Genomic DNA, 21,744 nt, shown 5'->3' on the forward strand with positions numbered 1-21,744 from the left:
TGGCTAGTGATGACATTTTACTTAATTATCCATCAATTCCCATTATTAAAGTGGCTGGAGTTGAGTCAGTATGTTGGCAGCGGCCACTAAATGTTAGTGGTGCTGTTTAACAGTCGGATGGCCTTGAAGATAGAAGCTGTTTTTCAGTCTCTCGGTCCCTGCTTTAATGCACCTGTACTGACCTCGCCTTCTGGATGATAGGCGGGGTGAACAGGCAGTGCTCGGGTGGTTGTTGTCCTTGATGATCTTTATGGCCTTCCTGTGACATCGGGTGGTGTAGGTGTCCTGGAGGGCAGGTAGTTGCCCCCGGTGATGCGTTGTGCAGACCTCACTACCCTCTGGAGAGCTTTACGGTTGTGGGCGGAGCAGTTGCCGTACCAGGCGGTGATACAACGCCCGACAGGATGCTCTCGATGTGTGCATCTTTAGAAGTTTGAGTGCTTTTGGTGACGAGCCGAATTTCTTCAGCCTCCTGAGGTTGAAGAGGCACTGCTGCGCCTTCTTCACAACGCTGTCTGTGTGGGTGGACCAAATTCAGTTTGTCCGTGATGTGTACACCGAGGAACTTAACTTTCCACCTTCTCCATACTGTCCCGTCGATGTGGATAGGGGGGTGCTCCCTCTGCTGTTTCCTGAAGTCCACAATCATTCTTTCTCTTTGTTTGTTGACGTTGAGTGGAGGTTATTTTCCTGACCACCACACTCCGAGGGCCCTCACCACCTCCCTGTAGGCCGTCTCGTCGTTGTTTGGTAATCAAAGCCTACCACTGTAGTGTCGTCTGCAAACTTGATGATTGAGTTGGAGGCGTGCATGGCCACGCAGTCGGGGTGAACAGGGAGTACAGGAGAGGGCTCAGAACGCACCCTTGTGGGGCCCCAGTGTTGAGGATCAGCGGGGTGGAGATGTTGTTACTACCCTCACCACCTGGGGGCGGCCCGTCAGGAAGTCCAGGACCCAGTTGCACAGGGGGGAGGTCGAGACCCAGGGTCTCGAGCTTGATGACGAGTTTGGAGGACCTGTGGACCTATTGGGTCGGTAAGCAAATTGGAGTGGGTCTAGGGTGTCAGGTAGGGTGGAGGTGATATGGTCCTTGACTAGTTTCTCAAAGCACTTCATGATGACGGAAGTGAGTGCTACGGGGCGGTAGTCGTTTAGCTCAGTTACCTTAGCTTTCTTGGGAACAGGAACAATGGTGGCCCTCTTGAAGCATGTGGGAACAGCAGACTGGGATAAGGATTAATTGAATATGTCCTTAACTTCTTGGAACTATAGGGGGTGCTGTTCGCATTAGCATATTTGGGTCTCCAAATTAAACTGCCTCGTGCTAAATTCTTGATCGTACAATATGCATATTATTGTTATTATTGGATAGAAACACTTTCTAGTTTCTATAGCCGTTGGAATTTTGTCTCTGAGTGGTACAGAACTATATCTACAGCAGCACTTTTCATGACAGGGGTCAGATTTCAGAAATTTTTACCCCTGATCTGGAGTTGTTTTAAAGGTGACAGTGAATGCTATGAAGAAACCGACACTGCCTACGTCTTCCTCTGGGTGTCTGTACGTCATCACGTTTTGAATGGAATCGATTGCACAATCACAGCCATTATAAAAGAACAAAACGTATAGGTACCTCCCTTTCTCGTCGCGCGCCTGAAGCGTGAAGGACATCGGACTTGCCTCATTCCAAATACGTTGTCTAAACCAGCAATATTTCTCCGGTCATGTTTTCAGTCGTTATAGTTGTTAAAAACATCATAATGTAGTTAATTTGAACCGTTTTATAAGCAATTTATATCCGTTTAGTGCGATTCTGAGGAATTTATTTGTCGTGCACTTTCTAGCTTTGGGAACGTTTCGCGGTCTCGGTCGTTGTTAGTGGACATTTCGAAGGACAGAGGACATCTATCGACCAAAAGAAGATTACAACATAGAAAGGATACATTGCCCAAGAATCTGATGGAAGAACAGCTCAAAGTAAGCAATATTTAATATGATAAATCGTTGTTCTGTTCGAAATATTTTAAACGCATATTTCACCATTTTGTTTGTTTATCGCGTCACTTGGCGAACCCTGTATTGAAAAGTAAGGATAATTTTTAAAAATGTAAGTCAGCGGTTGCATTAAGAACTAATTTGTCTTTCGATTCCTGTCAACCCTGTATTTTTTAGTCAAGTATATGATTAGCTTTCAATTAAACTAGATCACTCTGAAAGATGACGTCAGACATTTTGAGGCTTGATTTCCTAGTATTTTCATTGTGTAACCACGGTTTTGTATGGCTAAATATGCACCTTTTCGAACAAACTGTATAGTATGTTGTAAAATGATGTTACAGGAGTGTCATCGGAAGAATTCTGAGAAGGTTAGTGAAAAATTAATATATTTTGGCGGTGATTACGTTATAGCGCTCTTTGGCTGGAATCGATGCTCTGGTAACGTTTTCACATGTGGTATGCTAACTTATCGATTTATTGTGTTTTCGCTGTAAAACGCTTAGAAAATCTGAAATATTGTCTGGAATCACAAGATCTGGGTCTTTCCATTGCTATGCTTTGTCTATTCTTTGAAATGTTTATTAAGAGTAAATTGGTCATACACGTTGCTCTCTATAGTAATTCTAGTCGTCTTGTGATGGTCGGTGCATTGTAAACTGTGATTTCTACCTGAAATATGCACTTTTTTTCTAACAAAACCTATCCTATACCATAAATATGTTATCAGACTGTCATCTGAAGAGGTTTTTTTATAGGTTATTGGGCTATCAATATCTTAGTTTAGCCGAATTGGTGATAGCACTGAAGTAGTAAAACTGATGAAGTTAGAAAAGTGGTGTATTTTGCTAACGTGTTTAGCTAATAGATTTACATATTTTGTCTTCCCTGTAAAACATTTTAAAAATCTGAAATGGTGGCTTTATTCACAAGATCTGTATCTTTCATCTGGTGTCTTGACTTGTGATTTAATGAATATTTAGATGCTACTATCTACTTGTGAAGCTATGCTAGCTATGCTAATCAGTGTGTGGGGGGATGGGGGGTGATCCCGGACCCGGGTAGAGGCTCGTTAGAGGTTAAACACACCAGCCAGCTGGTCTGCGCATGCTCTGAGGACGCGGCTGGGAATGCCGTCTGGGCCTGCAGCCTTGCGAGGGTTAACACGTTTAAATGTTTTACTCACCTCGGCTGCAGTGAAGGAGAGCCCGCAGGTTTTTGGTAGCGGGCTCTGTCAGTGGCACTATTGTCCTCAAAGCGAGCAAAAAAGTTATTTAGTCTGTCTGGGAGCAAGACATCCTGGTCCGCGACGGGGCTGGTTTTCTTTTTGTAATCCGTGATTGACTGTAGACCCTGCCACATACCTCTTGTGTCTGAGCTGTTGAATTGCGACTCTACTTTGTCTCTATACTGGACTTAGCTTGTTTGATTGCCTTGCGGAGGGAATAGCTACACTGTTTGTATTCGGTCATGTTTCCGGTCACCTTGCCCTGGTTAAAAGCAGTGGTTTGCGCTTTCAGTTTCACGCGAATGCTGCCATCAATCCACGGTTTCTGGTTTGGGAATGTTTTAATCGTTGCTGTGGGTACGACATCGTCAATGCACTTTCTAATGAACTCGCTCCCGCGAATCAGCGTATTCGTCAATGTTGTTGTTGGACGCAATGCGCAACATATCCCAATCCACGTGATCGAAGCAGTCTTGAAGCGTGGAATCAGATTGGTCGGACCAGCGTTGAACAGACCTGAGCGCGGGAGCTTGCTGTTTTTCGTTTCTGTTTGTAGGCTGGAAGCAACAAAATGGAGTCGTGGTCAGCTTTTCCGAAAGGAGGGCGGGGGAGGGCCTTATATGCGTCGCGGAAGTTTAGGGAGTTTTGTTTTCAGATTAGCTTGTTAAAATCGCGGAAATTTTAGGGAGTTTTGTTTTCAGATTAGCCTTGTTAACCTTTTCTCAATACAGGGGGTGCTGTTTCCACTTTGGAAAATATCGTCTCCAAATTAAACTGCCTCATACTCAATTCTTGCTCGTACAATATGCATATTATTATTACTATTGGATAGAAAACAATCTCTAGTTTCTAAAACCGTTTGAATTATGTCTGTGGTGAAACCAGAACTCTTTCTACAGCGAAAATCATGACAGGACATGCGAAGGTCTGAACTAGGCTCTGATCTCGGATCAGTTTAAAGCTCTGTGTGTGCCCTATGGATCGAAATGAACTGCACCCGCCTTCCCCTGGATGTCAGTAACCAATGAGAAGTGGAATGGTGTTTCTACGTATTTCTCAGAGCTTATAAAAGGGCAAGGAACGAGGTGCGCTCTCTTTTCGACTTCCGCCATTACGCAACGCAAGACCTCAGGATACCATTTTGAAACGCTCAGTTATCGGCCTTAGATATGTCCGTCTGTGATTTAATTCGATATAGGTGTTAGAAACATCATAACGAAGTTATTTGAAACCGATTTATATCAGTTTATGCGAGTATATTGCTATTTTCGGAATTTTCGTAGTATTGCGTTTGAGGATTTGGACATGTGTGTGCCACGTAGCTACTGTTAGCTGCTAGTTCCGAAGTTGAAGTGGACGTTTTACAACAAAGCAACGATTCTTTTGGACAAAAGGACACCTTGCCCAAGATTCTGATGGAAGCTCGTCCAAAAGTAAGAGCTATTTATGATTTTATTCCGTATTTATGTGGAAAAATGTAAACGCATTTATCGGCCATTATTGCGGCACTAGTCTGGCTGCAACGCACACTGTATGTCTAGTAACGTTAATTTTAAAAATCTAAATCAGCGGTTGCATTAATAACCAATGCATCTTTCATTCGCTGTCCAACCTGTATTTTTTTAGTCAATCTAATCGATAAATAATCGTAAACTTAGGTGCCCTTCCAAGATGGCGCCGGCCAGAATGCATGCCATGTTTTGACTGATTACATAGCATAACCACGATTTGTGATGCTAAATATGCACATTTTCGAACAAACTCTATATGCATTGTGTAATATGATGTTACAGGACTGTCATCTGAAGAATTCTGAGAAGGTTAGTGAAAAAATTAATATATTTTGGTGGTGATAACGTTATCGCGCTTTTTGCCTGGAATCAATGCTGGGGTGATGTTAGCTCATGTGGTATGCTAATATAACGATATATTGTGTTTTCGCTGTAAAACACTTAGAAAATCTGAAATATTGTCTGGATTCACAAGATGTTGGGCTTTCATTTGCTGTACGCTGTGTAGTTTTCAGAAATGTTTTAAGATGAGTAATTAGGTAATACACGTTGCTCTCTGTAGTTATTCTAGTCGCGTTGGGTGAGTTTTGTGATAGTGGCTGCAATGGTAAACTGTGATTTATACCTGAAATGCAAATTTTTCTAAAAAAACATATGCTATACCATAAATATGTTATCAGACTGTCATCTTATGAAGTTGTTTCTTGGTTAGTGGCTATATATATCTTTATTTAGTCGAAATTGTGATAGCTGCCCATGCAGGAAAAAAATGGTGTCTTTTGCTATCGTGGTTAGCTAATAGATTTACATATTGTGTCTTCCCTGTAAAACATTTTAAAAATCAGAAATGATGGCTGGATTCACAAGATCTGTATCTTTCATCTGGTGTCTTGGACTTGTGATTTTAATGATATTTAGATGCTAGTATTTACTTGTGACGCTAGGCTATGCTAGTCAGCTTTTTTACTGTGGGGGGTGCTCCCGGATCCGGGATGAGTACCAAGTAAAAGTTAAAATCCCCAGCTACGATGAATGCAGCCTCAGGGTGTGTGGTTTCCGGTTTACAAAGAGTCAGATAAAGTTCGTTCAGGGCCATCTGTGTATGCTTGGGGGGGAATATATACGGCTGTGATTATAATCGAAGAGAATTCCCTTGGTAGATAATGCGGTCGACATTTGATTGTGAGGAATTCTAAATCTGGTGAACAGAATGACTTGAGTTCCTGTATGTTGTTATGATCACACCACGTCTCGTTGATCATAGGGCATACACCCCCGCCCCTCTTCTTACCAGAAAGATGTTTGTTTCTGTCGGCGCGATGCGTGAAGAAACCAGCTGGCTGCACCGACTCCGTTAGCGTCTCTTGAGTTAGCCATGTTTCCGTGAAGCAAAGAACGTTACAATCCCTGATGTCTCTCTGGAATGTTACCCATGCTCAGATTTCATCAACCTTATTGTCAAGAGACTGGACATTGGCGAGTAGTATGCTAGGGAGTGGAGCGTGATGTGCCCGTCTCCGAAGCCTGACCAGGAGACCGCTTCGTTTGCCCCTTTTACGGCGTCGTTGTTTAGGGTCACCGGCTGGGATCAGATCCATTGTAAGGCAAAACACAGGATCCGCTTCGGGAGAGTCATATTCCTGGTTGTAACGATGGTGAGTTGACGTTGCTCTTATATTCAGTAGTTCCTCCCGACTGTATGTAATGAAACCTAAGATTACCTGGGGTACCAATGTAAGGAATAACACATAAAAAAACAAAATACTGCATAGCTTCCTAGGAACGCGAAGCGAGGCGGCCATCTCGGTCGGCGCCGGAAGTAGTTTTTTTGTGTGGTTTTTATACAAAGATTACTACACCTGTTTTTGCTTTGTCATTATGGGATATTGTGTAGTTTTGTTTCCTCAACAATGTAATACATTTTAGAAGGCCGTAACGTAACAAAATGGGTAAAGAGTCAAGGTCTGACTACTTTCTGAATGCACTGTACGTACACACACAGCTAAAATGGCAACTCTGCCACTTTTCAACCTCCTATTCATTTTCTCCAGCACCATATCAGTGTCTACCAACAGGTAACTGCCAAAATAAAGGAAACACTTGAGTAAATGAGGGATTGTGTATTCAAATTAAAACATCCCATCATGCTTAGGGTCAGTATAACATTTCCCATTTTCACAATATTTTGCGTACCATGGCTAGCAAAGATCTGACTTTTTAAAAGGTGGGTCTCAAAGGAGCATAGTGGGCTTTAAAATGTGTCAATCATCAGATCTCAATACAATGGAACACTTGGAGATTCTGGAGCGGTGCCTGAGACGGTGTTGCTGCCACCATCAACAAAACACCAAATTATGGAAGACTGGTCTGGAACTCTATCCCTCCAAAAGAGTTCCAGACAGTTGTAGAATCTATGCCAAGGTGCGTTGAAGCTGTTCTGGCTGCTTTTTAAACATTTTATTTTTATTTTTTGGGTAGTTGTGTGAAAATGGTGAGTATGTGAAAACGGTACATTTATTTCTATGATCTCTAGTTAAAAATAGTAAGTAAAAAAAAAAAATGCTTCTGTGACATTGCAGGTAGGATTACAAGTAATACAGACATTGATTTTCAAAACCTGCAACAAGTTTCTATCCAGAAGGAGGGTATTTTCTTGCTCCCCACGAATCTGTTTTGAAAATCAATGTTAACTTTTGATGTTATCGGGTACAACCCCTTTTTTAAATGTATTTTCTACAAAATGTTGTGGCTGCTGTTTTCACATGTAGACACTGGTATTGTGCTCGAGATGATCAATAAGGGGTGGAATTGCCCTTTTTTTATATATATAAAATAAAGCTCACTCAGCAAGAGCACTTGGTGTATCCCTGAGTTACTAAAGCCTTTGAATGTATCCAATGGACAGCCATAGTCAAATCCCTATACTGAAACAAACTGGTGTGTGTGTGTGTACTGTGAATTCTGTTGTGGTTGGTTGTTCCCCTACTCTTCTGGCGCTGGTTGTCCAAGGCAACAGTCAGGGAAAGTTGGTTTTGTCCAACTCGCAGGGCTTTTTCACAAACTCAGCAAAAAAGAAAGGTCTTCTCACTGTCAACTGCATTTATTTTCAGCAAACTTACACAGAACCCAAACTGGCTGCGAGTGTGCGCCATCGTGCATAAATGTATTTTGTCCCCCCCACACACAACGCGATCATGACATGCAGGTTAAAATATCAAAACAAACTCGGAACCAATTATATTAATTTGGGGACAGGTCGAAAAGCATTAAACATTTATGGCAATTTAGCTAGTTAGCTTGCACTTGCTAGCTAATTTGTCCTATTTGGCTAGCTTGCTGTTGCTAGCTAATTTGTCCTGGGATATAAACATTGAGTTATTTTACCTGAAATGCACAAGGTCCTCTACTCCGCCAATTAATCCACACACAAAATGGTCAACCGAATCGTTTCTAGTCATCTCTCTTCCTTCCAGGCTTTTTCTTCTCTTGACTTTATATTGCGATTGGCAACTTTCATAAATTAGGTGCATTACCGCCACCGACCTCATTCGTTTTTCAGTCACCCACGTCAGTATAACCAAGGAGGAGATGGCACGTGGGTACCTGCTTCTATAAACCAATGAGGAGATGGGAGAGGCAGGACTTGCAGCGCGATCTGCGTCACAAATAGAACTGACTTCTATTTTAGCCCTTGGCAACCAGATGCTCCTTGGCGTGCAATAATTTAATAATATAGATGTCTAAATTATTTTTGCAACGCTCGCGCACGCGACATAAGATTCAATATCTGAGACAAACTGAACAAGTTCCACAGACATGTGACTAACAGAAATGGAATAATGTGTCCCTGAACAAAGGGGGTGGTCAAAATCAAAAGTAACAGTCAGTATCTGATGTGGCCCCTAGCTGCATTAAGTACTGCACTGCATCTCCTCCTCATGGACTGCACCAGATTTGCCAGTTCTTGCTGTGAGATGTTACCCCACTCTTCCACCAAGGCACCTGCAAGTTCCGGGACATTTCTGGGGGGAATGGCCCTAGCCCTCACACTCCGATCCAACAGGTCCCAGATGTGCTTAATGGGATTGAGATCCGGGCTCTTTCCTGGCCATGGCAGTATACTGACATTCCTGTCTTGCAGGAAATCACGCACAGAACGAGCAGTATGGCTGGTGGTATTGTCATGCTGGAGGGTAATGTCAGGATGAGCCTGCAGGAAGGGTACCACATGAGGGAGGAGGATGTCTTTCCTGTAATGCAAAGTGTTGAGATTGCCTGCAATGACAACCAGCTCAGTCCGATGACAACCAGCTCAGTCCATGACGGACCCTCCACCTCCCAAATCGATCCCGCTCCAGAGTACAGGCATCGGTGTAACGCTCATTCCTTTGACGATAAACGTGAATCCGACCATCACCCCATGTGAGACAAAACCGCGACTCGTCAGTGAAGAGCACTTTTTGCAAGCCCTCAGTCCAGCACCTCTCAGCCTATTGCGGACAGTCTGAGCACTGGAGGGATTGTGCGTTCCTGGCGTAACTTGTGCAGTTGTTGTTGCCATCCTGTACCTGTCCCGCAGGTGTGAGGTTCGGATGTACCGATCCTATGCAAGTGTTACACGTGGTCTGCCACTGCAAGGATGATCAGCTGTCTGTCCTGTCTCCCTTTAGCGCTGTCTTAGGCGTCTCACAGTACGGACATTGCAATTTAGATGGCCACATCTGCGGTCCTCATGCCTCCTTGCAGCATGCCTAAGGCACGTTCACGCAGATGTCAGGGCGTCTTTCTTTTGGTGTTTTTCAGAGTCAGTAGAAAGGCCTCCTTTAGTGTCCTTATTTTTCATAACAGACCTTAATTGCCTGCCATCTCTAAGCTGTTAGTGTCTTAACGACCGTTCCACAGGTGCATGTTCATTGAACAAGCATGGGAAACAGTGTTTAAACCCTTTACAATGAAGATCTGAAGTTATTTGAAGATTTACGAATTATCTTTGAAAGACAGGGTCCTGAAAAAGGGACATTTTTATGAATTTGGTACCCTGGAGCGTTTCTTGAATTCTACAAATGCTTTGACAAGAATGGAAATGAACAGATTCTGGATATAATTTCTGTAACTAAATTTCATGCGACTAGTACTTCTGGATTATATCTCTGGACCAGGACAGCATGGATCTGGTTACCAATTGCTCTAGGATCCAAATCATCTAGGGATATGTTAAAGTGCCCTAAATGTTCCCCAAGGCATGGTTCTGTGTGAACGCCATTACCAGAATTCTGATCAGTATTTTCTTAATGCAGTTAAATACGATCCAGTTGTTACATTAATCCTAAATTGTTGCAGGTATGAAGGATGGGCAGAAGCTAGTTTTCCACGGGGAGGGAGATCAGGAGCCAGGACTAGAGCCTGGTGACATCATCATTGTCCTGGATCAGAGAGTCCATCCCGTCTTCACCAGGTAAAAGATGAAGCCTCTCATGCCAGTTCTTATTCACTACCTACCTCTACCCTATGTCTATATCACATTGTCTGATTGTTTGTGCACATATTTGGCAGTTCCAATGTTCCACACGAGACCTTTTATATTCTTCAGTATTGTATTGGTCTGTATTCTGTACTAGCCTATAGACTCCTTTCTGTGCAAAAATTGCTTTTGAGGGCGATGCACGGAAGTTGGTGGGGGAGTTCTTATAGAAGGCCAGCAAAAAGGCTCTCTTTACATGTTGCTTATGAGTGCTTTTCACACTACTTTTGGATTATAATTGGGTTTTAAGGCTCGTATGAATGTCCTGCTTAATGCAAATCAACAGCATTATACGTAAACATTTCAACCAGTAAAATGGCTCTTTGGCTAGTTTTTGCTACAGCCTATATCAATGAGCGTTAGCATTCTAGCTAACAACTGCTGCATCAAAGTTAAGCAAAAATCAAAACCAAATATAATCTTAGCAACTGTTCAAGCAAGAATCAAAATATCATTGTAAACGTATGAGAACCCAAAAAGGTATTAAAAGTTGTATGTTACTGTGTGACATCAGTGTATCGTGTACTGGAAAAAGGTCTATATATCTAGGCATGTAGAAAAATGATGTTGGTCAATTTCAAGAACTGAATGGAAATAAATTTTCAGCAACAAAAAATCCCCATTTGAGAGCCAGTCACTTCTCAGTTCTTGATTTTCACTTCCAGAATTGAAATGCAATTGATCGCAGCCCGGTTGGTATTGACTGTGCTCTATTCTACAGGCAAGGGGAAAATCTGATCATGACTATGGAGCTGCAGCTGGTGGAGGCCTTGTGTGGTTTCCAGAAGCCTTGTCAAACTCTGGACAACCGAAGCCTCCTCATCACCTGCCACCCAGGTACACTTTCTAGATTATTTCACTTAACAGAAACCTTGTACAACACTGTGCAATATATTTTTTTTATGCATTTAAAATAAAAAWWAAAAATATTGTGGTGTTGCACGGTATACTGGTACCATCGTATTATAACGGTACCTAAACGTCATGATACTTTTACCATCATTTTAGAATACCGTAGTACCGTTTCATATGATGCTACCAAATTTGTCGGTCCTACCAATCTAAAGAACCTGCTGGCGCCTGTTATAAAAAGTTAAATTTAAGCAACAGCAACTAGGCTCTTGTATGTTCAATGTCCACTTCACTTTCATGCACATCTCATGTGTGGCAGCTGTGATCAGCCATCAGTTTTTAAAATATAGGTTAGTGGTGATGGCGAGCGGGTACGCAGACCCTGATGACTCTTCTGTTACATTTGGTACATTGGAGCATTTTATTGCCTGGTATAACCAAGAGCACAGGCCAGTCTAAGTAGACTTTGCAAGTGCAAGTTTGCTGTCATGCAGCCTCTGAGTGACAGGAAATGCACAGCTTAATGACAGGCATTTTTGCAGCATTACAGCATAGAAAATGGTGTGTCTCTAGCTCAAATGGTTAAAGATATGACCCATATTATCAGCTCTACCTTTTTTTTTTTTTTCTGTGTCATTTTGCGTGCATTTGGTATGAGTTCACAACCAAACTAATCCCGGTCGTTAATTATTGGTTTGATAACAAAAAACATTCAGTCATGTTACCTAGCTAGCTAACAACCTGCTCACTAGACAGTACAGTGGTTCCTCATTTAAAAATTGCCTGGGTACCACCGCAGGAGGTACCCAGCATCACGGATTCATTGCCCCAGACCACCGCAATGGGGAGTTGGCACACTCATTATGCATTTGGGTCCCAAGGTTTTTATATGACCAATCATATCGAGTGGTTCCAATGACGAATTTGACGCGAGCCACCAGTTCCTGGTGACTTTCTTCAGCAAAGATGGCTGACAAAACAATACGGCGGGAGCTAATTTAAGTAATTAGAAAGTCATAACAGGTCAAGCAAAACATTTACAATTGTGCATATTTTTTGGTCAAAGTTAATTTACGAAAATCGCAATTTGGCAAGTTTTCTTTTTCTCAGTCTTATCCAATACCAGGTGTATCAAACGCCATTCTTTGAATGATGCTGTGTCTGCATGTATGTATTACAATTATACACCGCTCCTGGGACATCAATGATTACACATTGTAACTATGCAATAGACTAGAAACATGATTTAAGTAAAGGCTGATTTGTAATTCATATATACAGAATAAAAAACAGTACATCCTGCCAGCATGCCCACAAGCGAGCCACTCAGGCGGAGAATGACGTGTGGAAGAGAGCAGGAGCGAGATGGGAGTAACAATCCAGGTTATTTGCGCTGAGACCAGCATAATAATGTACTGAAACAAGCAGGGAGCAGGTTTGGAACTCAACATTCTAGCCCGAAGTCCAGCACGCTTTCGACTGCCCAAATGTATTAATTGGGTTTGGGAACGATTGTGGCTAAACACGCTTTATCAATTGGAACCTTTAACACTTAGCTGAACAATAGACTATTCAACCTTCAAAGAATTGTCTAATAGCCGAGCTAGGTGTGAACCCCCCCTCCCCAACTTGAATCTTTCTACATCTACCTACACACAGTTAATGTTCTGAAGGAAAAAAAGATATACAGTAATCCCTCGTTTATCGCGGGGGTTACGTTCCGAAAATGACCCGCGATAAGTGAAATCTGCGAAATAGAAAACTTTTTTTTTTTTTTACAATTAGCAACTATTACATGTATACAAATACAGTGACTCACGTGTAGGCCGTTTCGTCGACATTATGGGTTTAGGAGATGTTCGAAATTACAAGATAATTTGGCCAACTTAATGTAAATTTGCCAAGCTGTTTTATGTACGTACACATAACTGCACGAGACGACAAAATGATAGCACAATTCGTAGCATGTTTTGATACAAGAAGCGGGAGTGAGTTTTTAGCGAATCAGAATGCAGAGCACAATGCACMAAAAAAAAAAAAAAAAATGCATTATGAAAATCCGCGAAATAGCGAATCCGCGATAAGTGAACCGCGAAGTGGCGAGGGATCACTGTACACGTGTGTGTTGGTCATGGCTCCCGAGTGGCGCAGCGGTCTAAGGCACTGCATCTTGGTGCAAGAGGCTTTACTACAGTCCCTGGTTCGAATTCAGGGCGGCGCACAATTGGCCCAGAGTCATCTGGGTTTGCTGGGGTAAGCCTTCATTGTAAATAAGAATTTGTTCTTACCTGACTTGCCCAGTTAAATAAAGGTTCAATTTAAACTGGCGGCAACCGCAGTGCAATCAATAGGAGGTGAACAGTGGCTGGTGCAAAAATATAACTAACTTGTTATGCAAGTGTTACACACCAACAGATGGAGAGAACATACACCAGTCGAGCAATTCATTTCAACAATCTTCATTTTAATTTGACTTTACAAACAAGAGGGCTTAATTGGAGTCTTTCTTTGGCGCCTAGACCTATATAAAATAGTAGTAAAAAAAAAAAACTTAGGCCCACTTACAATTACAACCGGTCTCACAGGGATTCTTTAGCTAAATAGCCCAGTACTGTACTGCCGACCATCACTTTGTACAGCGCTATATTTTCCATTCCATCCTAACAGAAACCGAGGGTTTTTCATGGAATAGAAAAGCCATAATATTAATCAAAATTAATTAACCAAGTACCAGTCAAAGTTTGGACACACCTACTCATTCCAGGACTTTTCTATATTTGTACTATTTTCTACATTGTAGAATAATGAAGACATCGCAGGTGTAGCCCATCGCGCAAATGTTTCCTATTAGCAGGACAATATACTTTTTATTAGAGGTCGAACAATTAATCGGAATGGCCGATTTTAATTAGGGCCGATTTCAAGTTTTCATAACAATCGGTAATCGACATTTTTGGACACCGATTATGGCCGATTACATTGCACTCCCCGAGGAGACTATGTTATTACAAAAAAGGTTTTATATTCTGTTAGTCTTCCGTATTGGCATTATCAAATGCTTCTCAAAGATGCCCTCTGGTGGTCAAACTAGCAATAACTTGCATTAACAGAAAAAATGGCTGACAAATAGATAACGTGCCACAGAATGCTGCAGCAGCCCGCAATGTGTGCCTCAACTTTTAAAGGAGGAACCACTGTAGGTCTAAGCAAATTCGCTTGGCACAGGAAGAAAGGAAAATGCTTTGCTACTCATGAGATGTGCTTCAAAGGTAGGATTCATATAGGCCTAATTTAAGCCTTAACGATATAAAAATAAATCTGGTGCTCCATTAACCTCCAATGTAAGTAAATGTAATCTACATAATCCCCAAAAGTAATTATTTATCATGAGGGCCATAAACAATAACTAGTAATGCTGCATACTCAAAGGTTAATCTCACCTTTCTGGTAAAATATTGCTATAAATTGTAGTYAATTTTTTATTTTACCTTTTTAACTAGGCAAGTCAGTTAAGAACACATTCTTATTTTCAATGACTGCCTAGGAACAGTGGGTTAACTTATGGCTGCAGGGGCAGTATTGAGTAGCTTGGATGAAAGGTGCACAGAGGTGCCCATAGTAAACTGCCTGCTCCTCAGTCCCAGTTGCTAATATATGCATATTATTATTCGTATTGGATAGAAAACACTCTGAAGTTTCTAAAACTGTTTGAATTATGTCTGTGAGTATAACATAACTCGTATGGCAGGCAAAAACCTGAGAAGTTCCACTTCCTGTTTGAATTGTTTCTGAGGTGGCAGATTTTCAACCAAGCTCTCATTGAAATTACAGCGAGATATTGATGAGTTTTCACTTCCTACGGCTTCCACTAGATGTCAATAGAACTTTGTCTGATGACTCTAATGTGAAGGGGGGCCGAAGGAGACAGGAATTAGTAATCACTGCCATGAGGTGACCGCGCCTTCACATGAGGAGGACCTCCGTTCCACTGCTCTTCTGAAGTCAATCTAATTCTCCGGTTGGAACGTTATTCAAGATGTATGTTAACAACATTCTAAAGATTGATTCAGTACATCGTTTGACATGTTTCTACTGACTGTTACGGAACTTTTGGACATTTCGTCATGTTATAGTGGATGCGCTTTGTGACTTTGGAATTGTTTACCACTAACGCGCTAACCAAAGTAGCTAATTGGACATAAATAACGGACATTATCGAACAAATCAAGCATTTATTGTGGACCTGGGATTCCTAGGACTGCATTCTGATGAAGTTCATCAAAGGTAAGGAAACATTTATCATGTATTTTCTGGTTTCTGTTGAGTCCAACATGGCGGCTAATTTGGCTATTGTTCTGAGCTCCGTCCCAGATTATTGCATAGTTAGCTTTTTCCGTAAAGTTTTTTTTAAATCTGACACAGCGGTTGCATTAAGGAGAAGTGGATCTAAAATTCCATGTATAACACTTGTATTTTCATCAACATTTATGGTGACTATTTCTGTAAATTGATGTGGCTCTCTGCAAAATCATTGGATGGTTTTGGAACTACTGAACATAACGCGCCAATGTAAACTGAGATTTTTGGATATAAATATGAACTTTACCGAACAAAACATACATGTATTGTGTTACCTGAAGTCCTATGAGTGTCATCTGATGAAGATCATCAAAGGTTAGTGATTAATTTTATCTTTGCTCTTTGTGACTCCTCTCTTTGGCTGGAAAAATGGCTGTGTTTTTCTGTGACTTGGCTCTGACCTAACATAATTGTTTGGTTTGCTTTCGTCGTAAAGCCTTTTTGAAATCGGACACTGTGGCTGGATTTACAACAAGTGTATCTTTCAAATGGTGTAAAATACATATGTTTGAGGAATTTTTATTATGGGATTTCTGTTTTGAATTTGGTGCCCTGCAGTTTCACTGGCTGTTGACGAGGTGAGACGCTACCGTCCCACATACCCTAGAGAGGTTAACTGTAAAATCTTATCTTTCACCGAGTTGTGGCTTAACGACAACACAGATAATATAGAGCTGACTGGGTTTTCCGTGCATCGGCAGGACCGAGCAGCTACGTCTGGTAAGACGAGGGGTGGGGTTGTGTATATTTGTCAATAACAGCTGGTGCACGAGGTCTTAATATTAAAGAAGTCTCGAGGTATTACTTGCCTGAGGTAGGGTACCTCATGATAAGCGGTAGACGACACTTTCTACCAAGAGTTTATCTATATTCATAGCCGTCTATGATCCTTGGCTTAGTAAAATGTTGGTATCATGACAGCACTAGTTTATAGTTTCTTAAAATATTTTTTTCCTTTCGCAGGGGAATTGATCAAACCTGGCGACAAGAAGTGTGTCCTGAATGAGGGGATGCCCATGCACCGCCGGCCGTTTGAAAAGGGACGCCTCATTATCCTCTTTTCGGTATGTTCTGTAAAACACACACACACACCTTTTCAATGTGTTCCACTATTCAGGACTTCATACTGTAGTTCAATAATTATCTTTGTATTTATTCTGAACAAGAATATAAACATAACATATAAGTGTTGGTCCCATGTTTCATGAGCTGAAATAAAAGTTCCCAGAAATGTTCCTAATGCACAAAAAGCTTGATTCTCTCACATGTGCACAAATTTGTTTACATTCCTGTTAGTGAGCATTTCTCCTTTGCCATGATAATCCATCCATCCTGGCAGGTGTGACATCAAGAAGCCTGATCATTACACAGGTGCACCTTGTGCTGGGGACAATATAAGGCCACTAAAATATGCAGTTTTGTCACAACACAATGCCACAGATTGGCATGGTGACTGCAGGGATGTCCACCAAAGCTGTTGCCAGAGAATTGAAAGTTATTTTCTCTACCATAAGCCACCTCCCAATGTCGTCGTAGAGTCGGCAGTACTACAACCGCAGACCAGGTGTAACCACACCAGCCCAGGACCACCTCATCTGGCTTCTTCACATGCGGGATCGTCTGATACCAGCCACCCGGACAGCTGATGAAACTGGGTTTGCACAACTGAAGAATTTCTGCACACACTGTCAGAAACCATCTCGGGGAAGCTCATCTGCAGGATCGTCGTTCTCACCGGGGTCTTGACATGACTGCAGTTCGACGTCGTAACTGACTTCAGTGGGCAAATGTTCACCTTCAATCACCACTGGCACGCTGGAGATATGTGCTCTTCACAGATGAATCCCGGTTTCAACTGTACCGGGCAGATGGCAGACAGTGTGTATGTGTTGTGTGGGCAAGCGGTTTGCTGATGTCAACGTTGTGAACATAGTGCCCCATGGTTATGGTATGGGATGGGAGGTCATAAGCTACGTACAACGAACACAATTGCATTTTATCGCTCACAATTTGAATGCATACTGTGACGAGATCCTGAGGCCCATTGTCCTGCCATTCATCTGCCGCCATCACCTCATGGGGCCATGCATTATCATGCTGAAACATGTTGCAAGAATTTGTACACAATTCCTGGAAGTGCCCGTTCTTCCATGGCCTGCATACTCACAGGACATGTCACACATTGAGCATATTTGAATGCTCCGGATCAACGTTTACAACAGCGCGTTCCAGTTCCCGCCAACATCCAGCAACTTTACACAGCCATTGAAGAGGAGTGGGACTACATTCCACTGGCAACAATCAACAGCCTGATCAACTGTATGCGGAGATGTCATGATGCAAGTGGGGGTCACACCAGATACTGACTGGTTTTCTGATCCACGCCCCTACTTAATTATATATTTTTTTAAGGTATCTGTATTTACAGTCATGTGAAATCTATATTTCTATGGACTGATTTCCTTATGAAATGTAACTCAGTAAAATCTTTGACGTTGTTGCGTTCATATTTTTGTGCTGTGTGTATATATTGGGAAATAGTGTCCTAATTCGGCCATGACCCCCACAGGACGGCGCACAATTGGCCCAGCGCCGTCCGGGGGAGGGTTTGGACGGTGGGGCTTGCCTTGGCTCATCGTGTCCTGGCGACTCCTTGCACCTGCAAGCTGACTCCGGTCGGTCGTCGGTCGAACAGTGTTTCCCCCGACACATTGGTGTGGCTGACATTCGGGTCAAGCAAACAGTGTGATAAGTAGGCGGCCAGGTGGGACATATTTCGGAGGACGCGTGACTCGACCTTCACTTCTCCCAAGCCCGTTGAGGAGTTGCAGAGATAAGCCAAGGGACCTAATTCGGGGAGAAAATAGGGTCTGGTTAGTACTGGGATGGGAGACCATCTGGGAATACCAGGTTGCCGTAAGCTAAAAAAATATTAAGAAAGTAAATGGTGTCATTCATTCCCTCAGTTAAAATGTATTACATTGATTGACTAACTACTGCTGCAGACTACTGCTGTTTTATTAAACCACTGGCGACTTAGTCAACCATACCAACCTTATGACCCGTGGCCATTTTGTAGTGATTATGTAATTGACACTAAAGTCTGCACTGTGTAACTCATAATGTGTTTGCTTTACTGTTTCAGTTGGTTCTTAATTTCCTGACATTTTTTAAAGAAAAAGTTACGACATAGAAATGAAACCCATTTTCTTTTTGCCAAAGGTGGTATTCCCCGAGGCCAACTTCCTCCCCAAGCACAAGCTGGAGGAGCTAGAGCACTACCTTCCTGCCAAGAGGGAGGCGGAGCAGCCCGAGAGCATGGACGACGACCTTTACATATACGCCGACCTGGAGGACTGCGACCCGGCCAGAGTAAGACGCAGCCAATACCATTACATGGAAGAGGATGACTACCCGTCCGCTGGCGGGGTCCAGTGCCAGACCTCATAAGACCCCGTCACATCACTCCAACCCCAAAACCAAACACCCATGGTCCAGCCCCCTCTGGAAACGTGCACAAACCGCATCTTACATTTTATTCTCTTAACTTACAATGCTAACTGTGGTGCCGAAGCTGTCCTTTGGGCTGGATACCTGGATCTACGTTCCAAGGTGACTCGGCTGTCTTTTAGTTGGATCGTGTGCCTGAATGGAGGAAATGGATTTCTGGTTAAGTTCCTTAGATGACCAGAAATGAAGATTCTGAGATTTTGGAAGCGCTATGGATGCTGTCACTGACTTTATTTTATTTTATTTTTTTAATATAAAGTTTGATTTTTATGGTGTTTGATTTGTAAATTAGCAGGTTTTGAGCACCCTCTGTCTGCTTTGATGTCACGGTTAGTACCGTTGGTGATTTTGTGGTGTCCAAAGGTCACGAGAGAAGATAGTTGGAAGCTATAATTCATGTTGCCTAATTGAATCCTCACAGCAAAGAACCATGTAGGCCTATTTCCATATTGTTCCATTTTAGAATAATTAAATGTTTTGTATACCACATCAGCATAGTTAGAAGATACTTGCCAATTATTATACCAACGTTTTTGTTTAATTCATTTTTAGTAATGATGCATGTTATCTACATTTCATAAAATGCATATTGACCTTTTGTGGTTCTTCATCTGTAGGATTCAATTGAATCCTATTTGCTGTAGTATGGTATACTTCGTTATGTTCAACTGATGATGAAAAAATAAGTTATTTACCCCATTTTTACTATCAAGAGTTGGTCTGTTTAATTCCTCCATTCTTCATGGGAATTAGTCCAACTGTAAATAAACTTTCCATAGACTTCTCAAGAAGTTCTGCTACTGGTATCTATGTGCTGTGACTGTCATAATTGTCTTGGGATTAAAATAAACTTAATGGCTATTCTTCTACTGCCAAGTTGAAATTATTAAGATCTTGAAGTCTCATACCTTTTACCTCAGTGAATGGTGTGCTTGTTGTGAAGCCAAAGGGTGCAATGTTCCTGCGTTTGGAGACCAAATTCACAGTAAACGCTGCATACAGTGCATTTTGAAAGTATTCAGACCCCTTGACTTTTTCCACATTTTGTTACGTTACAGCCTTATTCTGAAATTGATTTTTTAAATTCATCAATCTACACACAATAGCCCATAATGACAAGGCAAAAACAGGTTTAGACAAAACATTTTGAACTATCACATTTACATAAGTATTCAGACCCTTTTACTTGTTGAAACACCTTTGGCAGTGATTACAGCCTTGAGCTTTCTTGGGTATGACGCTACAAGCTTGGCACACCTGTGTTTGGGGAGTTTCTCCCATTCCTTATTGCAGATCCTCTCAAGCTCTGTCTGGTTGGATGGAGAGCGTTTCTGCACAGTTAATTTCAGGTCTCTCCAGAGAAGTTAGGTTGGGTTCAAGTCCGGGCTCTGGCTGGGCCACTCAAGGACATTCAGAGACTTGTCCCGAAGTCACTCCTGCATTGTCTTGACTGTGTGCTTAGGGTCGTCCTGTTGGAAGGTGAGCCTTCATCCCAGTCTGAGGTCCTGAGCACTCTTCAGCAGGTTTTCATCAAGGATCTCTCAGTACTTTGCTCCGTTCATCTTTCCCTCTCCTGACTAGTCTCCCTGCCGCTGAAAAACATCCCCACATGACGCTGTTACTACCATGCTTCACAGTAGGGATGGTGCCAGGTTTCTTCCAGATGTGACGCTTGGCATTCAGGCCAAAGAGTTCAATCTTGGTTTCATCAGACCAGAGAACCTTGTTTCTCATGGTCAGTCCTTTAGGTGCCTTTTGGCAAACTCCTTACAGGCTGGCGTGTGCCTTTTACTGAGTGGCTTCCGTCTTACCATAAAGGCCTGATTGGTGGAGTGCTGCAGAGATGGTTGTCCTTCTCGAACTCTGGAGCTCTGTCAGTGACCATCGGGTTCTTGATCACCTCCCTGACCAAGGCCCATCTCCCCCGATTGCTCAGTTTGGCCGGGCGGCCAGCTCTAGGAAGAGTCTTGGTGGTTCCAAACTTCTTCCATTTTAGAATGGAGGCCACTGTGTTCTTCGGGATATTCAATGCTGCAGACACTTTTGGTACCCTTCCCCAGATCTGTGCCTTGACACAATCCTGTCTCGTAGCTCTACAAATAATTAATTTGACCTCATGGCTTGGTTTTTGTTCTGACATGCACTGTCCTGGGACCTTTTACATAGACGTGTGTGCCTTTCCAAATCAGGTCCAATCAATTGAATTTACCACAGGTGGACTCCAAATTGTAGAAACATCTCAAGGATGATCAATGGAAACGAGGCACCTGAGCTCAATTTCGAGTTTCATAGCAAAGGGTCTGAATACTTTAAGGTATTTTTGGTTTTCAATACATTTGCAAACATTTCTGAAAACTGTTTTTTGCTTTGTCATTATGGGATGTTGTGTGTAGATTGAGAAATGTATTTAATCCATTTTAGAATAAGGCTGTAACTGTGGAAAAAGGTGAAGAGTCTGAATACTTTCCAAATGCACTGTGTCATCAGTCGGGCATGACCTTTACATGTCAATCGCATTATAATGCGGATCTTGCACGGTCCAGATTTAATCTAGGCCTAACTATCTATGACGACTGTTGGTACTGGAAGAACAACATCGTGAATATGGAAGAGAAAATAATTATTCAGTATTAAGTCTTGTCTGTTCCTAATACAACTGATCCAATAATTCCCCATGTTTCTCTATGGTCATATTTATAATTAAATGCAAGGATGTTTCTCAGGTGTTACTGGTGAGCTTTTTGGTGTAGTTGAAGCACTGGTGCGT

The 21,744-nt window shown here is 42.2% G+C and overlaps 1 protein-coding gene across 5 annotated transcripts in view; it reads left to right on the forward strand.

Annotated features, from left to right (window-relative positions):
• Positions 1 to 19,863, forward strand: part of dnaja1 (DnaJ heat shock protein family (Hsp40) member A1) — a 29,572-nt gene extending 9,709 nt beyond the window's left edge. For all 5 annotated transcript variants that reach the window (XM_023998328.2, XM_023998329.2, XM_023998327.2 and 2 more), the window contains 4 exons: positions 10,076 to 10,190; positions 10,978 to 11,093; positions 16,431 to 16,531; positions 18,690 to 19,863. In XM_023998328.2, coding sequence (XP_023854096.1) covers positions 10,076 to 10,190; positions 10,978 to 11,093; positions 16,431 to 16,531; positions 18,690 to 18,917 — 560 coding nt within the window. In that variant the 3' untranslated portion in view covers positions 18,918 to 19,863. The remainder of the gene's footprint in view (positions 1 to 10,075; positions 10,191 to 10,977; positions 11,094 to 16,430; positions 16,532 to 18,689) is intronic.
• The last annotated feature ends 1,881 nt before the right edge of the window (positions 19,864 to 21,744 follow it).

This window comes from Salvelinus sp. IW2-2015, linkage group LG13 (assembly GCF_002910315.2).
Source record: "Salvelinus sp. IW2-2015 linkage group LG13, ASM291031v2, whole genome shotgun sequence".
NCBI classification, from domain to species: domain Eukaryota; kingdom Metazoa; phylum Chordata; class Actinopteri; order Salmoniformes; family Salmonidae; genus Salvelinus; species Salvelinus sp. IW2-2015.